Raw genomic sequence first — 18,326 nt, forward strand, 5'->3', positions numbered from 1 at the left:
TTAAAAAGCAAGGGTACATGTTGTGCTGTGCCATGCCTAACTTTCCTCTCCTCTAAGATAGAATGGTTAGCTTCCTCCTGAGCTTCTATTCATTTCTGCTTTAGAAACTAGGTCTTCTTCCTTGTTGGTCAGAATCACTTCCAGAATAGCAGTTGTCCTGGTTGGTTCATTGACCTTTTGAAGGATGAAATTGTCATTTAGAATTTATTGGCTGCTTTGCTTTTGGCAGAGAGAGAGAGAGAGAGAGACAGAGAGAGAGAGAGCGAGCGCGCACGCTCTGGAAGAGAGAGATCCAGATAGCAGATTCCCCCCATCACCAGGACTTTAGATCAGATTTCTCATATACAGGATTTTATTTTGCTTTTTAACCTTAAAACTAGTGATCTATGAAATTTTTATGAGCCCTTGTGTTTCTCCAGGCCTTTCCCAAAGAGGAACTAATCAGTGCTTTGTATCATTTACTTCTCTAAAACTAAATCTGCAGGAGAATATTGTTTTACATATGGAGCAGCTTGAGGCAGAGTGTAAGTGTGACCTGCCTGCAATGGAGCTAAAATTAGAGCCCCCAGTCTCACAATCATTACACATTAGACTACCCAGCCGATAAAATTTAACAATTTTTTTTAAATTGTGTGTGAGTATATATGTAAATATATGCACATATATTTACTAAATCCTTGCTAAGAATTTTTTTTGAACTGAGAATTCTTGACTTTCGTCTCAGTAATTTTTAACAGAAGAGGGGGAAAAAGAGGACTCAGCTTTTTGATACTATGACTTTTGTTTTCTATTATAATGTGTATGCTTTGTGTTATAATCGTGGAGGAACAGATAGAGGCTAATACCCATGGGATCCAGTCTGTTTGGTAACCCTGCCGGGTAACATTACTGTAGAAATTTCCCATTAGGATATTTGTCTTGAAAAGGTAACAACCAGTCTTGGAACTATTGTGAAGCTTTAGTTAGCAGAGGCAGAACTACATGATGAAGTGTGCTGCTTTAGCTCCATGGCATGATACCAACGAAGAAGCAGTTGGTGCCATTTTGAAAAGAAACCAAGGAGAGAGGAGTGAGCGAGTTAACAAGGTGAAGGAAACAGCAGTGAAATGTTTCACAATCCAGCCACAGGAGAGGATGACAGTACGTTGAAGTATATCTGAATGTATAGTTTCCAGACAATGTCAAATTGTTAAGAGGGTTATTTTTGTTTCTTTCCTTTCCATCATTGGACCAAGGAATCTTCCTCAAAATTTGCGGTGCTTCTAGTAATGTTGCTTGGTACTTGGAAATTTAGGTACTTTCATGGCAATGAAGATATATGTCATTTCATATAAAAATATGAGTCATTCATTGTTAATTTAACACTTAACAGGCAACACCAAATTCTAAATTTGTTTACCCTGCCTTCTAACCAAAGTCATAGGAAGTTTGAGTTACTGTAGTTTAACTGGTTAAATTGCCCCTGCTTTCTTGTTAAGAAAATCTGATCTAAGAGAGTAACTAAGTAACGAGTAAGTAGATTGTATGATGAAGTTATCTCTATAGGCTTTTCCATCTTTAGTAGTTATAGCTGTCTAACATTCGTTCAGCTCTCTGGAACATGTAATGACAGTATAGAATGAGGAAAGAGAACAATAAATGATTTTGACATTTGTGCTGAACATAATGATACTGGGGTAGGGACATTCAAACAAATTAAATTTACCCCTAAACAGACTAAATTAATCTGGGAAATCTAGTAGACTATTAACTAGAATGTTAATTGTCAGATGAGTTTCACCCCCGCTATCCCCTAACCAAAGGAAAGAATATGCATTAAGGGCTTGTTATGTGGCGACACTGTATTAAGCTGAATACTAAGACGACAAACAGAAAAACTGAAGCAGTCCCTGCTCTCACGGAGCTGCTATTGGATGTCACGGCAGTTACAGGAAGATTCAACTGCAGGCAGAAGGAAAGGCCTCCTCATTCTTAAGGGCATCATTTGGTCAGAAGGCAAAACTGGGCTCCCTATAGTGTAGCAGCAGATCAGATAATAAGGCCTAGTGAACATTGGGGTACACTTACATGGCAGCTGGTAAATCCTGGTATTCTTCTCTTTTACCAGAAGACTCGTCGTACTTCTTCTTGTTCATCCAGCTACTATGAGTCCCCATACCTGCTCTGAACTCAGTTTTCCGTAGTAGTTTATGGACATTGTCATTTTTTGGTGTCCTCTCCCCCCTAGAGAAAGCTACTGCTTAATTATTACAAACAGAATAATACTTGTTTTTCTAAATGAAAAATGTCAGTAAAATAATTTGTTTACAACTGCATGAAAAACTACCTTGAACCTTCCAACTGTGGCCCTGATGTTAAGTTCCCTCAATACCTTTCCCCTTCACAGTTTTCTTAGCGATTGGACTACTGATCAAATACTTCAGCTAATGCAAGGAGGCATATAGCAAACCACTGAGTTGGTAAATGGACAATTAGGAACCTCAAACCTCTGCCTTGGTACATTAGAAAATTCTTTTTAGGATGACATAATTAAATTCTCATTTCACCATTTCTCTCTTTCTCCCTCTCTCTCTGTCTCCATCTCCCTCTCCCTCTCTCTCTTCGTCTCCCTTTTCCTTTCCCTATTCCTCTCTCCCTCCCCTTCTCTCTTTGTTTCTGATTCTTTTCCTCCCTCTTCTCCCTCCTTCTTCTCCTCTTCCTCTCCTTCCTAAACTCCACATGTCTAAAATAACATTTATATCCTTATTCCCAAATTCACTCCCCTTGTGAACATCACCACTTGGGAACAAGGGCAGTGAAATCCTTCTAGTCACCAAGGTTCTCCACCTCTGTGTCATCCTTAATTCCTCACTCTCATTCATCCCACATATCCAAACAAACAGTTAGCAGTCTTGTAGCCTCGATTGCTGTTTTATATGTTTCCTCCTTTATATTCACAAAGTCACTGCCCTATTTTATCTGGCAATCATCTGTGGCCTTTGATTTTATAAATAGCCTCCTGTTTGGTCTCCCTATCTCAGATGTCTCCTTACTGCAATCCATTCTCCGTATCACTGCAAGAGGGACTTTCCTAAAGTGTACATTTGATTGTGTCACCTCCTCTATTTAGTAAATTCTTGTGACTCCGTATTACCTCTAGAATCAGATACAAGCCTCCTTTTTTCTTGGCTATTACTCCCCCCACCATGCACCACATTAGTTCTGTACATACGATATTCCATCTTCAGTCACTGTGCCTGTGCATTGGTCATCCTTCATGCTTAGAATACTCTCCCCCTCACCTCCTCCTTGGAATGCACAGCTTCCTTCATGACTTAGCATAAGTATCATCTTGTGTGTGAAATTTGTCCTGTTACCCACAGCTATGGTACCTGTTCTCCCAAAACTACCTTGTATTCATTCTGTACATGTTCTATCTAGGTAAAAAAATATAGATAGAGATATAATATGTACATGATATATATGTATATGTGCATATGTAATAGTTTAATATTTCTATATATTATATATCATGTATTTATTATATGTATATACTTGTTTATATTGTATGTGTTATCTCCCTCAGTAGATTATAAGGTCCTTGGGAGCAGGGTCTCTTTTACTTTTATCTTTGTACAGAGCATTTAGTATAGTGCCTGGCAATTAGTAGGTGTTTATTGGTTGAGTCAACATATCTAGTGTCATGTACCGGTTGTCAAGCCTTTTTATTACTCAGTGAAATAATATCTGCTGTTCCTAAAGTATTTCTGTAGGTTTTGACTGATTTTCATACATTCTGAGTATGATTATCAGACCTCTACCTCCTTTTTTAGGTAGGGAAATGCTAACTTTTCTCTAGCACCTTAGGCTCTAGGATGGTCACAGTGATGCCTGTCTTTAATCTCTTATGGTATCACTTTGATCACCACTAACAAAGGAAATGGACCCCTTTCCTAAATGCCAAAATTATAATCCAGAGAAGATTGCCAATATGTCTAGATTGTTGCTATTGCTTGTGACTTTTTTTCTGGAGAAACTATGACTTTGGATATAAAGGACAGAACAAAAAACAAACTAATAGGAGGTGGTCCTTGAAAGATCATGGACAATGAAAGAAGAGTCTGTGTCACCAACTAAGGATCAGCGACATGATCTGCATGATCTGCCAGTTCTTTATTACCTGAGCAAGTCATTCATCTAGGCCTGGTGACAGGAACAAAACAAAGGCAGGCGTGGAGCTCTCTTTAGAGTCTCTGTTAGTCATTTCTGTTCTGTCCTTTTTAGCCTGAAGATCATTCTCCTTGGCAGAAAAAACAGAACCCTTCCATGACAAAGAGGATTCCTCCCTTTTCTGTGCTCCTTCTCTTTTCCCCAGTAGAACTCTGGGTTATCCCTAGTGAGCTTTAGCACTGTTGGCACAAGTCTACAATGCTGTGGTACTTCCCAAAAGTAACTTTGTTCTGTTTTCTCTGTGTATCTTTTCAAACTGAAGTCAGTTAGTAAGTTCCTTTTTCACTGACATTGATCTTTCTAGCTAGTTCCCCTTTTTCCTCTTAGTCATCTTGTCTCTGAACTTTCTTAATTCTGTTCTTGAAAGCTAGACGTCATAGCAGAGAGAGCACTAAGCTTTGGCCTCACGAAGACCCAAGTTCAGATCCTGTTTCAAACACTTACTAGCTAGCTGAGTGACCCTGGACAAGTTCCTTAACATCTCTTAGCCTCAGGTCCCTCTTCTGTAAAATGAAAGGGCTGGATTTGGTGTCTTCAAAGGCACCTTCCAGTTGTAAATCTGTGGTTCTATGACCGTACTTCCCCAGGCTGACTTCTCCTGGAAGCGACAGTGGTACAATGTTAACATGACCATTTGCGATTCTGTTACACATGACACCTACCATATCTATAGGAGTCATGAAATGAATTCAGGGACTCATAGAATCTCCGAGTTGGAAGGGACCTCAGAGGTCATTTACTCCCAACACGAGCCCAAACAGGCAGCTTTTCTTCAATATCACCAAGTGGTCACCTAACTCAGTGGTTCTAAGGTGCCCCAAGACCCTTTCAAGGAGGTCGTTGAGCTCAACAGTATTTTCATAGTAATACAAAGATGTTTTAGTTTCTAACATGGTAAATATCAATAGATATAACTCACTTAAACAAAAGCCAGTGGGGGCCTTGGTCATTTTTAAGACTATTAAATGGTCCCAAAACTAAAGAAATTTGAGAACTCGTGATTTCATGACTTACATAGATGTAGATGGGCAGCCCCCTGAAGAGACCCATTTTAGGGGAGCCCTTATTGTTTGGAAGCTTTTCCTTACATCAAGCTAGAATCTGCCTCTGTAAATTTTGGTTTTTTACCCTGGGGCCAGTCAGAAAAATCTGGTCCCTCTTTCCTGTGAGTCTAACTAAAAGAGGGGAACCCTAATTCTTCTCCTCTCTAGACTAAACACCTCCAGTTCCTGAACCAGCCCTCGAGTGCTAGGTTTTTTAGTCCTGTCACCATCTTAGTCACCCCCTCCTCCTAGATGGTTAAACCTTTGCTAATATAGTCTTACATAGTTCTGGTTTTTCCAGTTGCCAGGCTTCAGTGTTGACTCCTAGTGACCTGTTGATCTACTAAAGCTCCCAGTCGTGTCTCACATGAATCTAGGCAAATTGCCCTGCCCCCCCAATCTAGTACTTCTGTAGTTGACTAGACGTGTACCCTTAATAAACATTGTCTTATTGGATTCAACCCACCTTTCCAGGATGGTTGTGGTTTTGATAGGCTCTGTACTCCATCATCTATTTCTACTGTTTCACCTCTCTCTCCAGTTTGTGTAATCACAGATTTCAGAAGCGTACCACTCAAGGGGGCTATATCAAACCTCTCTTTGTGTTCTCAGCCCCTACCACATGACTTGTTAGTGTGACATGTTTAGTGTATTGAATTTAATTGGATTAGGTTTTACACCATACGACTTCCCCTCTAATTGTTCTATCCAATACAAATATTCCCTAAAGGAACAATTCCTTTTTCTATTTCACATTTATTTTTAAGCATCCACTATGTGCCTGGTACTTTGCTGGGCAGAAGTGATACAGATCTAAAGAATCAAATAATCACTACCCTCAAGGAGTTTATGTTCTAAAAAATTAAGTCAACTTAGGTGCATGTTTCTAACAATATTCGGTTAACTAAAATACAGTTGTTTTACCATTAATTTGATTCCCAAAGGGAGTATTCACTTATCTATTCTCATTAGTTTTGCGTCTGTAATTAGGCATCAGATTCCTAAGTTATTATCAACAGAGTATATCAAGGCATTTTTTTGTTCCATAGGCCATATTTGAAGACTTTATGTTCTTCGGTGTTACTGGAGGATTTGAGCTTTCATTATAATTCTGTGCCACTTAGCACAAAATTCAGAAGAATTCTTGCATTTATAGTATGTGCATTTGTAGAAATTAATATTTTAAAATGCTCCTCATTATGCTTCCACATGTGTTATAGAGGAAAGAACACTGCATTTGGAGTCAGAGGTTTGTTAGTTCGGTCATTCAGTCATGCCTAACTCTTTGTGACCCCACGGACCATAGCACACCAATAATGTCCATGGTGTTTGCTTGGCAAAGATGCTGGAGTGGTCTGCCATTTCCTTCTCTTGTAGACTAAGGCAAACAGAGGTTAAGGGGTCACACAGCTGGTAAGTGTCTGAGGCTGGATTTGAATTCAGATCTTCTTGGTTCCAGGCCCAGTTTTCTATCTAGAGAGCCACCTTGGAGTCAGAGGACCTGGGTTTGAATCCTGAATTCTGTTTGAACTTGGGCTAATCATTGTTCACTTAACATCTCTGGGCCTCGTTTTCCTCATCTTAAAATGAGAGAGCTGGACTAAATCACCCCTGAGGTCCCATTCAGCTCCACATTTATAATCTGATCTGTTTTAGATCCAAAAGGTCCGAGATCTCTAAGCTGTCTAAGTGGATATTCTCTTTGTCTGCTTAGAACTCTGCTCTTTCGTGGATTGAGATCTATTAATATCTAACTTGTCAGTAGGATTCAGAGTTTGTAGGGACCATGGAGATCATGTAGATTGACCTTTCGGTTTTACAGAGGAGGACATTGTGATCAGAGAGGTTTGATACCTTGTTCAAGATCACCTGGGCCAGGAATTAACAGAAGGAGGATTTGAATCCAGATCCTTTTATAAATTCCCTGCCTTTACTTCTGAAAATTATTTCCTGTTGGATTCACTTTGAGAAAGTTAAAGTACTGGATCGGGATTTATGAAGCTTGGATTCTAGTGTGAATCTGTTGCTAACTAGATGACCTGGGGCAAATCCCTTAACTCTCCAGACTCTAATTACGTATTCTGTCAAGTAAGAGGTTAGCCTAGTTGACCTCTAAGGTCCTTTCCAACTTTGTACACCTCAGCAAAAACTTGACAAAGGGCAATTACTCTGAAATAACTGTAGTCCATTCTTCCTTTAAGTCAAATTCAGGGTCTCTTGGAGACTTATTTCTGGTGTCTTACTGACTAGTGTGAATTCTGGAAAGAACAAGGCATTTGAGGGAGTAAAAGAAGGTGTCTCATTTACTCCATCTAGTGTCATGTTTGTTTTTTTAATCCCTGTAGCAGTAACTCATATTTCCTATATATTCTATTAAATGTTCTGTCAGTATATATAGTGACATAAGTATAATCCCAGAAACCAGCAGGGCTGAGGCTGATGGATTTCTTGAGCTTGGGAGTTCTGAGCTGCAGTGGGCTATGCCCATTAGGTGTCTTCACTAAGTTTGGCATCAGTGGTATTGAGCCTTTAGGAGTGGGAGGCCATTGGGTTGCCAGGAGGGGTGAACCAGCCCAGGGTGGAAATGGAATGAGTCAAAACTCTTGGGTTGAACAGGAGTGGGATTGAGCCTGTGCTTTATCCATGCATTTCTAGACTGAGTGAGATGGGAAGACCTAGTTTAAAAAAACGTCCTCAGTGTGTTTCTGCCCAAGTTTGTGTAGTCACCATCTTTTGTTGATGCAGCTTGCTGTTATCATTCATTTTGTATGTTTTTGCCTACTTGTTCAGTTTGTTATGATGGATAAACTTGGTGGCTAGTGGCTAGAATGCTGGACTTAGATGTACAAAGGCATGAGTTCCAATCCTACCTCAGTCACTTGCCAGCTGTGTGATCCTAGACAAGTCACTTAAGCTCTCTCAGCCTCAATTTCTTCATCTGTAAAATGTTGGTAATAATAGTCCCTACTTCTTAGGGATGTTGTGAAGACCAAATGAGCCACGGTTTGTAAAGCACTTTACAAACTTTAAAAGCTCTATATAAATGCTGTTGGTATTGTTATTATAGATTTTAACCCCATATTCAATTAAGTAATCATTTATTAAGTGCCTGCCATGTGCCAGGTGCTGGGGATACAAAAAGAGGCAAAAACAATCCCTGACCTCAAGGAACTCATAACCGAATCATTATTTCATGCTAACATCTACCCTTTGAATGAGGGCTTTTTACTGACTTCTTGTTGATTATGTTATCTTATTTGGTACAATGGCAACTTTTTAACTGTGTCACTTTGTATACACATTCTTCTATTGCTGTTTCCTGGTTATATTAAATTTGTTCATGACAATCAACTCATTTCTAGCCTCAAAGTAGAACTTGCATGACATTGAAGAAACCAAAAAGCCAAAGGAATATCTGTTTTTGTATTAGAACTGTTGAATATAAGTAGAAAGAATGTAGTTTTTAATCTCAAATCCCAATCAGGATTCTGTTTAATTGATTTAAAACAGGTTAGATAGTTGGCTCCTTGTCAAGACACTCGGCATTGATTCTTTGTCTTATTGGTTACTGCAAACAAGAGAAAGAAAATACCTTTGAGCCACCTACTGAATCTCCTCCTAGCTGCTTGAGTTTAAAATAATATTAGTGATCTTGCTTAACTGGGTTTAAGATTGTTGCATGTGACAACACAGATCTCTTGTTTTGGAATTGCCATTACTTTCTAGAACAGCCACTCTGTGCTCCTGCCAACGTGCCCTGGGTTCCCTTGCTTCATATTACATTGATACTGCTTTGTCAGGGTAGAATTCAGCCTCACAGGGCTGGAGTCAGTCTCTGCTGACCTCACATCATAGTACAGCATGTTCAAATCCCAGAGAAGCCAGACGGTTATTCGGCACATTCCTCCTCTCAAGCATGGAACCCTCACTTTCCTCGGAAACCGTATGTTGTGTATGTGTGTGTATCTGTCTTCTTTGATCTCTTCTTCAATCCTGTAGTTCTGCCATTTCAAGTGGGGGCTGGCTTAATAGACATGTGATATGAGCCGAGTAGGTGAAACTCAGCATTTTTTTAGTGAACAGTTCAGAGCACTGGCATTTGCTATTCTGAATTTTTTTTGTCTTTTTGTTTTGTTTCTCTTGGGGGACTGTGGTAACTGTGAAATGAAAAAGCATGTGTTTTTTACTCCTGGTTGATAATTTCCCCATCCTTATTTTCTGAAGAGTGCATGGTCACTATCAGATCACACTTCCACCTTTCCCCTGGATTTTTTTCACCTGTCCCCTATGATGGACTGTTTAAATACAAGATAAATGTTAGTCTGTGGGTGAAGAGTTACTTAAAAACCATAGGTAATCAGGCTGCTCACCCTAATAAGTATTGGATCTGAAAAAAGTTTGCCTTCCACTATTTGAGAAGTGCTTGGGTTCATTTTAAAGATAGAAGGCAGGCACTTTGAGTTGGAGCTATTTGAAATAATATTTCTAATTTTTAAAAAGCCTTTGTCTCTTAGTTCCTCACTAACAATTTTCCTCGGAAACATTGAAAGAAAGGCTGATTTCTAAAGCAGAATTGTGCACCTAGCAGTGCTGAGCTTGGTGTTAATGTCAGCAGAACAAGCGCTTGAAATACATTGGGCAGATTTATACAGCAGTTATTGAACAGAAAGAAGCTCTCCTACCTGGCATAAATTGGTATTAATCCAACCGCGTCTGTACCGATGCGTAAGATACTGTTTCACCTCGCCATTGCTCTTTTTCTAATGTATGGAACTAACCAGTGTTTTAATTTTAACATAGTCTTTAAAAATTGATTCTTTGAACGATTACAGTATGTTTTTCTAGATGTCAGGTGCTAGTTGACCTAAAGCTTAGGGGAGACTGAACAACTTTGACCTACTCCTGATTCCTGGTGATGAAAATGTTACTGCTGTTGAAGAGTTTCACTTGGGATTGTCATATGGATCTTTTCCCCCAAAATTTAATGTACAGTTTTTTTATGCCTAACCTTTTTAATGTTAGCCATGTTGGCAGTTTCCCCTTTTCTCTCCCCGCACCTCTAGGCTCTTTGCAGGGCCCCTCCCTCTCCTACTCTTTGTTTGTTCTGGGGCTATAAAATGTCACTCTACTGACCACATGTTTTTGGGCATCATAGCCAGGATTTTCATAGAAAATCCCTAGGAGAAAAAGCAACAGTAAAAACAAATGCTATAAAACCTTAACTTTAGCTCCTTCCTCCTTTATTAACCCAAGAGAAAAAGGAAATAGGCACAAAGAAGATTTAAATAGATTGTAGCTGGTTTGATTTTCTTTAAGTTGTTGTGGCAGTTCAGAAGAGTAGTTAGTGTAAGACTTGCTAGGAAATAGAATTGTTGCTGTTGTTGTTGGGTTTAGATTAAATTGGTCGCCTCTCCCATCCCCATGTTTCTTTTCCTATTCACAGTCTCTGTGTACTCTTTAATTGTAATTTCAATTTTAAAAATATCAATAGAGCCACTGTTACAGAAGTTTTCCAGAGGAGAGTCTCCATGGAAGAAGGATCCTCTCTAGATTTTGAGGTCCTCCAGATACTTCTTTGTGAATAACATTTATGCAGATTGCATAAATCCCCAGAATCGTAGGCCCTTCTTCTAAATAAGAGTCACAACTACTCAAAACTGTAAAGCTCAACATTCCACACAGGAAAACGAGGTGATAAGGAATTCTCATTGTTCAGGCTGGATTCAGAGTTGGATGAACAGCCCATTTCGTTGGACTTCTGTTTGGGGCAGGTGCTGTAAATCAAGGGTTCATAACCTTTTTTGGTATCATGGTTTGGAACAGTCTGATGAAGCCTATGGAATAATGCTTTTAAATGTATAAAATAAAATATGTAGGATTACAAAAAAAAACCAAATTGAAATAAAGATGTAATTTTTTTTCTCATCCAAGTTCATGGACCCTCTGAGGTATAACCATGGATCCCTTGCTGTGGACCTCACCCATGTTTGTAGAGAGTCCCTGTTCTAGATGTATAGTGAACTGGGCCCAAAACTGAGTAGGAAGAACAGAGTAGGCTGGATTGCATTTAGGATCATGCTGTGTTATCAACACTTACCAAGCTTGTCCCTTAATTAAAAATTAAATTACAATTTAATTTAAACATTAAATTTTTAGAAAATATTTTTTTGAGGAAGGGGAGGCAGTCAAGGTTAAGTGACTTGCCTAGGTTCACACAGCTAGTAAGTAAGAGACCAGGTTTGAACTCCGGTTCTCCTGACTGTAGGGTCAGTGCTTTATCCACTGCATTACCTAGTTGCTCTTTGCTATTTTTTGGGTGGGGGGAAACCCATCTTTTTAACACCATTATTTTTACAGTACCACTTTATAACAGCCAGTCATTTAATATCATAATATCTAAAGAATAAAGAATAAAATTTGTGGACCACCCAGAGGGCAGTGGAGAAACATTTAGAAACATAAATTGATTGTAGCATATTACCAACAGTACTTATACATGAGGTACACTGAAGAGAAAAATAAACTGAGAAGTAGATGAGATAACACCCGTGGCCTGTGGGTTGCATTTTTACATACACAGCGCTAAGAACCCTAGAGGAAGACCCCTCATGCTCAGGGTGTCTGCCTGGTGAAAAATTTGTGGGAGAATGTGGATACGAGTTACATAGGATGTGAAGGTGTGGGTAGGTTGCTCTCTGAGCTGTTCTTAATAATATTGATACTTCTGTAGCACTTTAGGGTTTGTAAAGTGCCCTGTCCACAGTACTTTATTTGATCAGGAGTGCCTACATTAATGAGGTTGCATCCCTTGTGCTCTTCCATCTTCCATCCCCGGATCCAGTCAGTTGCCAGATTTTGTTGTTGTGTCTCTGTAACTTCTCTCTGATTCTTTCAACTCATGTAGTTATCCTTGTAGTCCAGGTTCTTTCTGCTTTTTCCGGTCTATTGGAGAAAAGCCCCATGACTCATCCCTTGGATCAGGCCACAACTCCAGAGGTAAAGGGCTTGGCCCCTACTTAGGAGACCAGTCTTCCCAAGCACTGCTCAGATTCTTGTCCTGCTGGAATTTTGTTATGTAAAATAGTGCTTAACAAAAAAGACCCCTAATTTCTTGGAAATCTTTGCTTTCCAAATGTTTTCTAGGTTTTTTTCTTCTCACTGTTTTATAATGGAACTTAAGTGTATAACTTCTCTTCTGCAACACAGTGTTGCTTTGGAGTTAGAATGGGTTGGTCACTTAACCTCTCAGTGACCTAGACCATTGGTATCAAACTGAAGTAGATATGGGTTCCTGAAGGCTGCTTATTGAGTTAGAAAGCCACGTATTAATATTATTTATGTTTGATTATATTGTTTATTTTGTTTAATGTTTCCCATCTTCCCAATTTCAAATCCAGCCTCAGACACTTACTGGCTATGTGACCCTGGGCAAGTCACTCAACCCTGTTTACCTAAGTTAACTCATCTGTAAAATAGGCTGGAGAAGGAAATGCCAAATCCTTCCAGTGTCTTTGCCAAGCAACCTCAGATGGGGTCACAGGGAGTCAGACATCACTAAAACAATGATTGAACAACCACAAAACCTAGGTATAATGTCCAAGTACTTAGAAATAATGTTCTCTATTACACCATTAGCTAAACCAATTTGTCCTGTTTCTGCTTACTTTAGCTTAAATTGGATATGGTTAATTGAGTATAGCTTAGTGTTAATAAATGTTTATTAAGTTGAATTTATAGCAAAATTAGAAATATTCCAATCCTCTGTCAAGTAAGAAATCTTAAAATTGACACAAGCAGCACTCCTCTTAGAAGTAAATGGACATCCCTGAATCACTGAGACCAATACTAAGAAAGGAAGGCTGCTATTATATAAAAACTGTGAGGCCTATTAAAAACCAGATAATCTCAAACACTGGCCAGAAATAACCAGTAAATTAGGTCTGAGGAGTATTAAATCTTAGAAGAATAGACACATAGACAATACTACTACCTAAGTATAAAAAAGGTAAGGCCAAATTATGAGAAAGCAAAGCCTTCCTCCATCAAGCTCATCTAACTGATCTTCCTAAAGTGCAGAGAGTATAGCATTTGACACAAAATAGTCACTTAATAAATGCTAATTGCCTTACGAACTGACCAGTCTTCAAAAAATTTAACTTTGCTAGAGCCCTCTGCCTAATCTAGGGTAGCTGTATTTGTATATGGCACATACGGATTGATAGTTAGATAATCTTACCTGTAGTCTGAGTTTGGACTTAAAATCTAAGCCTGTGGTTGTACTTAAATTTATTTTCCTCACAATAAATTATTTCTTTATATGTAGGCTTATTTAGTTTTTGTAGTTTTCATGGTGTGTATATATGTGTGTATGTGATATGTGTGTATGTATATATGTGTGTATATGTGTGTATGTATATATGTATATCCATAGAGAGAGAGATTAATTCACTATGGCTAACCAATATATTGAAATAATAATAATATTTTAACTTAGACCTTTCTCCAAAGGAAATTTGAATATGTTTCACATAGGTTGTTTAATTGCTTTGTAATCAATCAACAAGCATTTATTAAATGCCTACTGTGTGCCAGATGCTGTGCTAGGTTCTGGGAAAATAAGGAAAAATGAAACAGTCCTTGACCTGATGGAAATGATGCAATCTTTGGATATACCTTACAACTCTGTTCTGGAATTTGTAAAGGAAGAGAGAAAGGGAAGGACTGGACTTGTGATCTCATTAGCATTAGGAACTCCTTATCAAGGACACTCCTGCCAATGCAGGCAAGCACCTTCTCTGAAACTTACTATCTTAGCTGCTGCCTAGAGCACAGGGTGGTTACATGACTTTCCCAGAGATCACACAGCCAGCAGGTGTCAGAGGTGGGACTTAAGCAAGACAGATCTTCCTGGCTCCAAGATTGGCTCTCTATCTACTATGCCATGATGCCTCTTGTTCTAGAGGAGAGAAAACCTCTAACACGCTTCTTGAATTGTGGGAAGGTTTCAAAGTATTTGGAAGAAAGATAGATGAAGACACCATGGAATAAGAGGCTTCAGGGTTGGTCAGTCTAGAAGGAAGGAGAAATGCGGAAGTGAAATTCTGAAGACACAGAGGGAATCAATTCCAATGAAGAAGAAAAAAAATGTGAGATTTATCTTAAAAAACCAACGTGCATGCATAGGAAACTTGCCAACCTACTTAAGTTTTTAAAAATTGTACAGAAAATAGAAGAAGGAAGGTCAAGTAACAGAAGAATATAAAAGTTTATCATGGTCCTGTAAAAGTAATGTCATGAATGCTAAATCTCAGAATGAGTTGAAGCTGGTAAGAAAAGCCAAGTACCACAAAAAAGACAGATGGGGTTGATTTGTTTTAAGATATGTCAATCACCCAGGCAGATAAGAAGCAATTGGGCTAGGTGCTGGGCTTACAATTCAAAGAGTGAATCAATCCCTTCTTACAATCCAACAGGGGAAGAAATAAGTACAGAATAGGTATAAAGCAAATAAATGCAAAGTAAGAAAATCTAGTATAGTGGGAGAAAATGGAGGATTAGGAAGAGATAGGACCTTTGTTTAGGATAGAATGGGATAGGATAGGAATGTAATGACTGACAACAGAAAGAAGTAGAATTGTCCAATTCTTACCTTGGGTCTGTTTTCTCTGTGAAAGACAAAAAATGACTAACAAGTAATGATGCCCAGCATAAATAAGGAGATAGTGAGAGACCACCTAGTAGCCTGACCCAGATGTACTATAACCTTAGATCTTGAATAACTGGCAGATGTGATTGCTAAACCACCAAGCAATATTTGAAAAATCATGGAAAATGGGAATGGAACCACAAGATAGGAGGAGGGCAAATGTTACAGTTTTCAAAACAAGGAAAAGAATAGTGTCTGCAAACCTTAGGCTTTTATAGATTTTGACTTTGATTCCTAGGAAAATTGTAGAATGGATCATTAAAGAAATGGCTAATTAACATCTAGAAAAGGAAGGAGTGATTTCAAAGAGCCAACATAGCTTCTTCTAGAACAGATCAAGCCAGACTAATCTCATCTCCTTTTTATTATAGGATGCCTAGAGTAAGAAGACAAGGGAAATGATTGTAACTATAGCTTACCTAGGTTTTAACAAAGCTTTTGATAAAACATTTCCAGTTTTTCTTTTGGAGAAGATGTAGAGATATGTATTAGACAATAAAAAGTCAAATGGATTTAGAAGAGTCAGGTGGCCAGATTCAAAGAGTAATTAGTTTATGCTTCAATGTCACCATGGCAGGATGTTTTCTTGTTTCTGTGTTGTTTAACATTTAGTCAGAAGAACTGGATCAATGTATAAAAGATACATTCATCATATTTGCAGATAACCAGCAATATGCTGGAGCCAGATCATATGGGCTCATGAGAACCAGCTGTTAAATTTTCAGTGCAAGCATTTATAATTTAGAAACCGGCAAATACTGTAATCAGGGCTTGATTTATTGTTTTGATAAAGCAGAATTCTTGACAGTTAAAAAGAATAAATACAATTAACAGTATCTTTTCAATTCTGTTCGCCCTTCCTCTCCACTAGCATACCACCACCTCCCAAAAAAAAGAGAAACTTGAAAAGATGTCATCAATCGATGCTGGAAAAATATGTTTGTTGGGACTGTTAAACATTAAGGGTTTTGTACTTCTGTTTTATTTTTCCTTTTTTAAAAAAAAGTATTATCTCAACTAACATGAACTTTGATTAGTAATGTCCTTTCCAACTCTAAAAATAGTGGCATAAAGATAACTTGGTATCAAATAGATCAAACCATTATCTGGGTGCAAAGTTTTTGATTCTGTCAAAAGGTTTTTCAAATGGAACACAATTCTTGGGATCAGAACATGTTTTAAAGAGTAGTTTTTATTAAAAAATCAAAAGCACAAAGTTGATTTTGCCAGGCTGTTGTTATTGTGGAGTAGGAAAATGAGGGCAGGGAGATATTTTTCCCAATATTACCTGAAGAACTAAAGTCAGAAAGAGGTCAGAAACAAAATGAGAAGTTTCTTTGTTAATTTTTTATACAATGCTAAGAATATAGGGTTTATGAAGTATACATAGCTTTTTCTTCCTCCTCTTTTATGTAAACTCTTTTACCTTCTGAATCTAATTTGACTAATATCAAACATGTCTAATTATGTAATGATACTTCAAATTTGTTTCTTCTAGGATTTAACATTATTAACCACACCTAAATATTATTTCTAGCTAATGTAATTAACGTTATCTAATATTTCAGTTAGCATGTTTTGCCATAATAAAGAGCTTCATTGTTATTTTCAAAGCCTTAGTCTCAGTACTTTAGTACTCTTTATTTGGTGCTAATTCATTCTATCAACAAAAGTTCAAGATTTGCTCATTAATCTAGCAAATTCATTGAGTTGAACCAAATGCACATTATATTGGAATGAGCACTAGCTTTGGAGTAAGATGTTGGTTCTACTGCTAAATATGTGTGACTTCCTGTGTAGGTAAACAAAATGGGCTCTTAGCACTCAGTTCAACTAAGTGCCCTTGAAGAATTTGGCCTTTGTTTCCTTGATTAGATTGAGAGTCCTTGGTGCCTCCTCGCCTCAGGGGAGGGCCTAGTTTACACATGAGTTTGAGTGACATGTTTGGGACATCAGAGGCTTTTAGACCACGTGGGTTTAAGTCGCCTCTTTGTGATGATTCTAGGTCACGTGGGTGAGTTGCATGTGTGACTCACCCTTGACCCTGAAAAAGATATAAAACCAGGGGTTGGCTTTCTCTTTTTTCGGAGCTCTTACCCACAGCAGTGGTGGCGCGTGGTGACTCTGGGCCAGCCCTTGTTCTGAGCTCCGGGGCTGAACTTAGATGTTGGTAACAATGAATTGTATTTGGTCTGTCTGTCGATGTTTGTAATTTGTTTGTATTTGCTCCGAAGTTTAGGGTGCTGGGTTTTTCCCCTGAGCTAAGTGAATGATATTTGTATGCTGAATTAAAGTAAGTTTGTCAACCCCTTAACGTTGCTTTCCTTAGTAAAGCAGATCAGAAGAACCTGGGCTTTGGCAGCATTCTTGCTGTTGAGCTTGTGTTGGTTTTTCACCCCCCACAGCAGCTGCTAGCCGGATTGTTCAAACACTTTCCTTTATCCAAGCCTCGTTTTCCTCATCTGAACAATGAGGACAGTTGGACCAAATGGTGTGTAAAACTCCATTTTTTATCCTGCACTTTTGTGGTTCTTTCTGGGAGGATGACAGGGACTGGTAGAACCTGGAGAAACTGACCCTTTCCTAGGAAACTGAAATAGTTCTGTAATGAATATACCTGTAATGCACTGGAACAGGCCCATGTTCCCAATAAGTAAACAAATATCAGTAAGGAGATGAAGAACATTTCAGTCCTATAACCGAACACATCTATAGACCGAAGGGATGGGAAAACACGCTTTTGCTGTGACATGATTTACTTCATTCTTTCTATCACCAGGTTCCATGGCACAATGTTTAGAACATTGCCTATAGATCAGGAAGGCAGGAGTTCAGATGTGATCTCAGGCATCACTTGTTTCATGACCTTGGGCAAGTCACAGTCACCCACAACTGCCCCAGTTTCCCCACTTATAAAATAGAGATGAGAATAGCACTTACCTCACAGAGTTGTTGTGAGGATAAAATGATAAAATGAGATAATATTTGTAAAGTACTTTGAAAACCTTAAAGCGTTACATAAATGTTCACTCTCATTGTCATCATCATCGTCATCATCATGGTCTCCATCTCTTGCCTGCTTGGCTACCCACCTTCCCCTTTATTCAGAATGAAAATAGTGTTATCCAGTGTTCTATCACTGCTTTCACTGATCTCATATTTCACCAGGATTCCAGCAGGGCCATAGAAACTTGGACTTTGGCGCTGGCTTTTATATTTCACGGTTAAGCAATCGCCTGCATTTAATGACCTTATTGAATGCTTATAAGAACCCTTCCAAAATCACCTCTCTGGCCAGAAACTCAGTACAAGATTTAGAGCTGGAAGAGAAAAAATAACCATAGACTCATTGATTTTAGAGCTGGATG

General features: G+C 38.5%; 1 protein-coding gene across 3 annotated transcripts in view; it reads left to right on the forward strand.

Annotated features, from left to right (window-relative positions):
- Nucleotides 1-18,326, forward strand: part of TMCC1 (transmembrane and coiled-coil domain family 1) — a 291,947-nt gene that overhangs the window by 209,745 nt on the left and 63,876 nt on the right. Inside the window, exon 1 of one of the 3 annotated variants that reach the window (XM_036739247.1) lies at nt 9,123-9,195. The exons of 1 other annotated variant lie outside the window; for it this stretch is intronic. In XM_036739247.1, coding sequence (XP_036595142.1) covers nt 9,169-9,195 — 27 coding nt within the window. In that variant the 5' untranslated portion in view covers nt 9,123-9,168. Of the gene's footprint in view, nt 1-9,122; nt 9,205-18,326 lie in introns of those variants that run through there. One more of the 3 variants, XM_036739246.1, reaches the window with a different exon arrangement.

The sequence above is a fragment of the Trichosurus vulpecula genome, chromosome 9 (genome assembly GCF_011100635.1).
Source record: "Trichosurus vulpecula isolate mTriVul1 chromosome 9, mTriVul1.pri, whole genome shotgun sequence".
NCBI lineage: Eukaryota > Metazoa > Chordata > Mammalia > Diprotodontia > Phalangeridae > Trichosurus > Trichosurus vulpecula.